The following is a 6,729-nucleotide window of genomic DNA, read 5'->3' on the forward strand; positions in this document are numbered from 1 at the left end:
TGGCCCTGGCTTCCTTCTCCTGGGCATCTAATTTTCTTCTTGTTGATGGATGGAAGGTAGGGGGCAGAATGGGCTGATGGCTGGCACTTGCTGAAGCTCCTGGAAACACCCAGGAGAGACAGGGTGTAGGTTGTAGCCATGTTGGTCTAAGGACATAGGCAGGCAAGGCTCCTTGGGTAGATGTGGTATCTTTTATTAGACGTGATGCCTTTTATTAGACCAACTAAATAATGAAATATGTGATATCTGAAGCTCCTGGAAACACCCAAGGGAGACAGGGCTGTTGGTTGTAGCCGTGTTGGTTTAAGAACATAGGCAGGTAAGGCTCTTTGGGCAGATGTGCTATTTTTTATGAGATGTGATACCTTTTATTAGATGGACTAAATAACTAGAGATTTAGTGGGTCTAATAAAAGATATCACATCTATCCAAAGAGCCTTGCCTGCCAAGGGAGACCGGTTATTTGGGTAAATCTGATGTCTTCTATTAGACGAACTCGAACAGTTGGAAAAATTCCTCTTTGCAAGCCTTTGGGTACAAATGCTAATAAATAAATAAATGTAAATAAGGGAGACGCATCTTTTTTCTTGCCCGCCCCAGTCAGTCTCCACGTGCTCTGCTCTTGGCAATGAAACCCATGGCCAAGGGACCCCCAAGAGGCAGGAGTGCCTCATCCGGGGGAAGAAGTGCCCGGGCACATGGGAGAGGAGGCCTGCCCTCATCCTCCCCCCGCGACGAATCAGACGGAAAGGGCGGGGAAGGCGATGGGGAGGGGGCAGGAGGCAGTTCTGCCACGGGGAAGCGTCTCTGCCTGCCCGCTCTCTCCGCCTCCCGCCCGCACCCGCGCTCGCTGCTTGCCGGCCTGGGACCGGGCGGGGACAGCTCCCCGCGACTCCCCCGCCGGCTCCGGCTCCGCCATGTGCTGAAGCAAGGGCCGCTCCTCGGGTCCCCGCGCCGCCGCTGCAGCTCCCCGGGCCCCGCGGTGAGTGCCTGGCGGGGCGGCGGGGGCAGCTGCAGCTGCTCCTTCTCGTGACGGGCTTCTCGCACTGGGGGATTTGGGTCCTGTCCTGGCGGGAGCGGGGCACGGCCCCGGGCTGCGTGTGCGCGGGGGGTGGCTCCTACCGGCTGCTGCCCGCGACCCCGCCGGTGAGCCGCGCGCGGCTGTGTGTGTGTGAGTGTGTGTGATGAGCCTGCTCTGGTAGAGGTGTGTGTTGGGTGGGTGTGTTGGGATGAGCCTGATCCCAGGCTACCTGTGCGCTGGGCGGGATGAGCCTGGCTTCAGCTGCTGCTGCTTCGCACCTTGGAAATGCCACAGCTTTGGGGGGTGGGGAGGCACTGGACCAACTTTCCTTCTGTCTCTCTCTTTTTAAAATAATATTTTGATTTAGCCCCGTCCCCTCCAGCAGGTCAGCACACTGCCAAACTGCCCAGCCGGGGGAGGGCTGGGAGGCTGTGTCCATTGTGATGAGTGAATGCTCTGTTAACAGGTGCCCCAGCCTTCCTGTCCTCTCTGTGCGTGTGTGTGTTCGAGGAGGGTTGATTCCCCAAGGCTCAGTGTGTGCATGTGCATGTGTGAATGTATGTTTGTGTGTGGGGCGGGGTACAGTGTGATTTCCCAGAGCTTGGTGTGTGTTTGTGTGTGTGCGCGTGTATGTGCATGCATGTGTGCGTGTGTCTGTGTGATTCTCCAGGGCACAGCATCATTCAGGAGAGGGCAGCTCCTGGAGAGGGTCCTGGGACATTTCCCTCACTAGTGTCAAGCCTGGTTGGAAGCTGCCTCTCCACAATGGATCCCAGAGAGCCTGGCTAGTAGTTGCTAGACAGATCTTACATCTCAGTGATCGAAACTGCTTCAGTGCTTCCCCTAGGAAGACTGGCAGCTGTTAGAAAAGGTTTTAATGAGGCACCATTAGCACTTCTAATTTTTAAAACCCTTGGTAGGGGTGACTGCAGCCCAGATGTTTCCTTAGACACCCGTTCCTCCTTCTCAGCATCACAAGGGAAAGGGAGAGGAGAAGCACCCCTAAGCTTTTGCTCTACATAGGGATGGAGAAAGAAGTGATCACCAATACAGTTAATTTGTTAAAGGGACACTGTCATTTTTTTAAGAGACTTATATGTAGCTCCTGGCCTTACCTTGGCTCCTGTTTCCCACCTGATAATCTGGGAATTTTACAGTGACATTTTCCTACTTTTAATCCATGTTTTGTTTCCCCTGCTGCTGTGTGAAGGACCCCTTAAAATCACAGGGGAAACTCATTTTATAGGCAAAAGAAGCAAACAGAAAGAAATGCTGTCAAATCCAGAAAAGCAGACCTTCCCTCTCCCTTCCCCCTCCAAATCCTTTCAAGTATAATAGGGGTTTCTTATAACAATAGTAACTAAACACTTTTGCACAGAAGTCTGCTTTTTTGACAGTATTTCTTTAAGGGAGCCTGTGGCTCTGAGTGAGGAGATAGAAAACATCATCTCTTCTTACAGCTGAATCCTTCCTCCTTACAGGAAAAAAAACCCATCTCATTTCCTTCAAAGGAAATTTTATTTCAGAAAGGAGAAGATCTGGAAAAGACCTGTTAAATCAACTAATCCACCCCCCATTCTTCACCCCCACCAGAACTGAATCAGTTCCTATAGCACATTGCAGCCTCTTCATTTTTAAGGCTCCTTTGCAATTAGCTAGGTCTGTTCTACTTGGGTTGTGAGAGTACTGCAGAAACTAGATGTGTGTCTGTAATGCTGGTTAACTTGTTGTGTATGGCAGTGTGTGAGAAAATAGAAAATATCAAGGCTGTTGGGAGGATTGCATGTATTTTTGGACCACTTTTCTTCTGTATGAAATACTGAACACGGGTATATGCAGAAAGTCAAATGTATACAGATAATATTTGTGATGGCCAGAAAAATCTATTCTTTCAATAAAACCAGTTCTAGCCACAGCTGGAACAAAAGTCTTCCTGTCAGAAAAAAGAGCACTCGATTCAAAATGTTTGTCTTGTTCCCTTTCTCCAGCACTGTCTAAAGAAATTGTTTAACCATGGATGTATTCATGAAAGGCCTTTCCAAGGCTAAGGAGGGAGTTGTGGCAGCAGCAGAAAAAACCAAACAGGGTGTGGCAGAAGCAGCAGGAAAGACGAAAGAGGGCGTTCTCTATATGGGTAGGTGGGCAAGATAAAACCAACTGCTATTACTGTGTTGGCTTTTGTGCGTGGTATGAATGACTGATTGAAAGACCAGGAGCCAGACTGTTGGGAATGACCTTGGTATAAATGTGGAGTAACTCAATAACAGAGTTGCAGCATTGTAAATGATATCTGACTTGAGCCCCGAATTTTGAAGGTAAACCTCTGTAAAGCTGGATAATGACTCTTGCTAGATCTATTGGTGTTTCATCGCACCATCAGAGTTATCCTTTATTATGGCACAGTACCATAAGCATATAGGCTATAAGCTGGCCTGTAAGCATACAGTAGGTGGTCTGTGCACGTATGGCCATGTACAGTAGGAGATATGTCAAAAATTTTGCATGCTGTTCAAACTGCCTAACAATTTCAGGGCCAAGGAGCTGGCATGGTTATAAAGAGTGGCAGGCAGTTTTACAACTGAAATGCTGTTGAACATGAGGATTTCAAGAATATGCTTTTTCTTTTTCCCCCATCTAAAATGAAAAGGAATGGAAGATGACATCAGGGCTAGAAGAGAAGCTATTGAGTTATTTTTCATTATTTTAAAGAAGTATTCCTGACATTTTTATACAAATACTGAAAACTCTCATTACCTCACCAAGCTTGACTGAGTTTCCTATAATGGATTTTTAATACACCTCATGACCATAGCATCTTCCTTTCATGGATCACAAAGAAAGGCCTGAGACAACCCAGTGAAGTAGGGTACTGTGAATATTACTATCTCCATTTTACAAAGAGCAAAAATGAAACACAGAGAGGTTAATTGACTCATTCAGGTCACTCAGGAAGTCTGTACATAAATAGAATTGCAATTCAGATCATCCCAAACCCCACCCTAATGTTGTAAACACATGATCATCTTTACTTATTAGATTCCACACATTACATCTGTGGTTTTCAAACTCCCTAAAGTCACAGAAACCTTTCATATCACTTCTGCTGCTGTGGAACCTCTACCCCCCCACCAGCTCTGTGGGCCATAGGAACAGATGGACAGCCTGGTGACCCACCACTTCCTGGCCCACTCTGCCATAGATTTATAAATTGTAAGGCTGGAAGGGACCTTGGAAGATCATCAGGTCCAGCCCCCTGCACCAGGCAGGAAAGACAACTGGGGTTGGGTGACCTCAGCAAGGTGACCGTCCATTCTTCTCTTGAAGATGTGCAGGGTAGGCTATTGCACCACCTCTGGAGGGAGCTGTGGACACCATAGCTGTGAAGTTTTTCCTAATGTTGAGGCTGAAACAGTCTTTCAGGAGTTGATGGCCATTACTCCTGGTTTTCCTCAAGGGTGCCCTGGTGAACAGTTGTTCACCAAGCCCTTGATGTACACCCTGAGATAGCAGCTTACTGCTAGAAGGTCCCCTCTTAGCCTTCTCTCTTTCAGGATGAAGAGTCCCAGGTCCCTCAGTCTTTTCTTGTATAGCTTGCTGTGCAGGTCTTTGATCATGTGGGCGGCCTTTCTCTGGACTCTCTCGAGCTTTACTATGTCCTTGTTGAAGTGTGGCGCCCAGTACTAGATGCAGTACTCCAAATGCAGTCTCACCGATGCCAAGTGGAGTGGAAGAATCACTTCCTTAGTTTTGCTGGAGATGTATCGATTGATACGTCGGGATATTTTTTGCCCTATTAGCTACAGCGTTGCACTGCTGGCTCATATTCATAATGCGGTATATTATTACCCCAGGTCCCTTTCATTTGTGTTGCTAGTCAGTTTGGCGTTGCCAAGTGTGTAGGTGTGTAGGGGGGGTTTTGTCCCCAGATGAAGCACTTTACATTTCTCAACAATGAACTTCATTTAATTCCAATCTGCCCAACTTGCCAGCCTGTCTAGGTCTGCCTGTATCTGCAGCCTATCTTCAAGTGTGACCATGCTTCCCCATACCTTGGTGTCGTCTGCAAACTTGGCCAGTGAGTTCTTCACCCCTGCATCCAAATCATTGATAAAGATGTTGAAATGCATAACCCCCAATGTTGAAAACTGTAACCCCCAATCTCTTTGCAGAACCACTGATGACCTCTTACGGAACCCCAGGGCTCTGCAGAGGACAGTTTGAAAACCTCTGCATTAGAAGACTTTTTATTTTAAATAAAAGACCATTGCTTCTGTTTCTGCTTGCCACCTAGTTAAATTAGATAATGCAAGAATAGAAGTAGAATAGATCTTTCCAGTATGTCTTTTTTGTTTTGAAGACTTTTTAGAGTTAAATACTGGTATGGCTACTGTATGTTTTTAGGGAAACATGCCAACATTTCAAAGAGGAGGTGAATATAATTGAAAACATTTATTTGATCTGGGAATACTGGCATCTCCTTGCAATCCTATTTTATTCATCTTCTAAATCCCAATGCCTTTAGCTGGTTAATTTTAGTCTGTAACAAATTATTTCTGCTCCAAATAGAAGGGACTACTGATTTTAGCCCTTCTTGGATATACGTCTTCCTGTTAAACCATAGCAAATTCCATTTATTTAGTACACTGGAAGCAGACATTTTGAATATTATATTTAAAAAGGAATATGCTGGTCAAGTGTTTGATCCCAGTAGTGCTGGTAGCTTATAATATGCACATGTGTTTATAGGTAGGTGTCTTTCCTTTGACCATATGTTGAAATTCCAGTTAAAAATATTCAGCTAATTTCAGCTTTCCCATTATGTCTTAGAGCAATGTATCCAGTAGTTCACTGATTCCTAAGGTTATTGATTTTTCCAGTTAAAACCAAGAGAGGCCAGGACAACCTACTAGAGAGCAATAGAAACTTATAGAGACTCATTGAAGCATTCTAATGGAACTTGATAGATCTTCCCTTAGGGCACACACCTCTCTGAGAACAGCTATAGTTAAGTCACCTCTTTTTCACTCCCTTCTAGAAACAGCAGCACCTCAATTGGGCTGAATCTTCTTCAGATCCACATGGGAAAATGGAAGTCAACACACATCAGTATCTCTTTCTTTTTTTTTCTTGCTCAGACAGAGGAGAGACTGAAATGACAATGCTGTTGTAAGCTACATTCCAAAAAAGATTAGCACAAATGAAAGTCCATACACAGTGGAGCAAAAGGCAATGTGCTGATGCAATAGAGGATTTTTACTCTATATCCCTAGATGTTAAATTTCAACTAACTCAGGACATTAGAAATGTGTTCTGCACTATGGGGTTGAAACCTTCTTGAGCAAGCCATAACAAGACAAGAATTGAGAAGATCTCAGAGACTATTTTAAATGTCAGTCAATCAATGATGTTTTGGTTTCTGTCTTTGAAGAGACATTTAAAAGAACCTAAGGTCCATAGGCAACTGGTAGCAGGTACATGGGGGTGCATGTGCCCCCCCCGACGGTCAACACTGATGCTGTTGGTAGGGCCGGTGCCCCCCCTGACAGGGCCACTGCCATCAGCAGCTTCTGCGGGTGCCCCCCCAGATTCAGGAGGCACCAGTCACTCATGCTATGGTCCTTGGCCCAAATCCTCAGAAGAGTTTAACTGCCCGGGTCTTGTTGAAATCAGTTGTGGGCAGATCCAGCATTTTGTAAAGGGATGGTGTG

General features: G+C 46.0%; 1 protein-coding gene across 2 annotated transcripts in view; it reads left to right on the forward strand.

The window, feature by feature from the left end:
• Window positions 1–756: 756 nt before the first annotated feature.
• SNCA (synuclein alpha) overlaps window positions 757–6,729 on the forward strand; it is a 208,098-nt gene continuing 202,125 nt past the window's right edge. For both annotated transcript variants that reach the window (XM_019526592.1, XM_019526591.1), the window contains exons 1-2: window positions 757–982; window positions 3,010–3,155. In XM_019526592.1, the coding sequence (XP_019382137.1) occupies window positions 3,035–3,155 (121 nt within the window). In that variant the 5' untranslated portion in view covers window positions 757–982; window positions 3,010–3,034. The remainder of the gene's footprint in view (window positions 983–3,009; window positions 3,156–6,729) is intronic.

This window comes from Gavialis gangeticus, unplaced genomic scaffold (genome assembly GCF_001723915.1).
Source record: "Gavialis gangeticus isolate Ggan-Ray unplaced genomic scaffold, GavGan_comp1, whole genome shotgun sequence".
Classification (NCBI taxonomy): domain Eukaryota; kingdom Metazoa; phylum Chordata; order Crocodylia; family Gavialidae; genus Gavialis; species Gavialis gangeticus.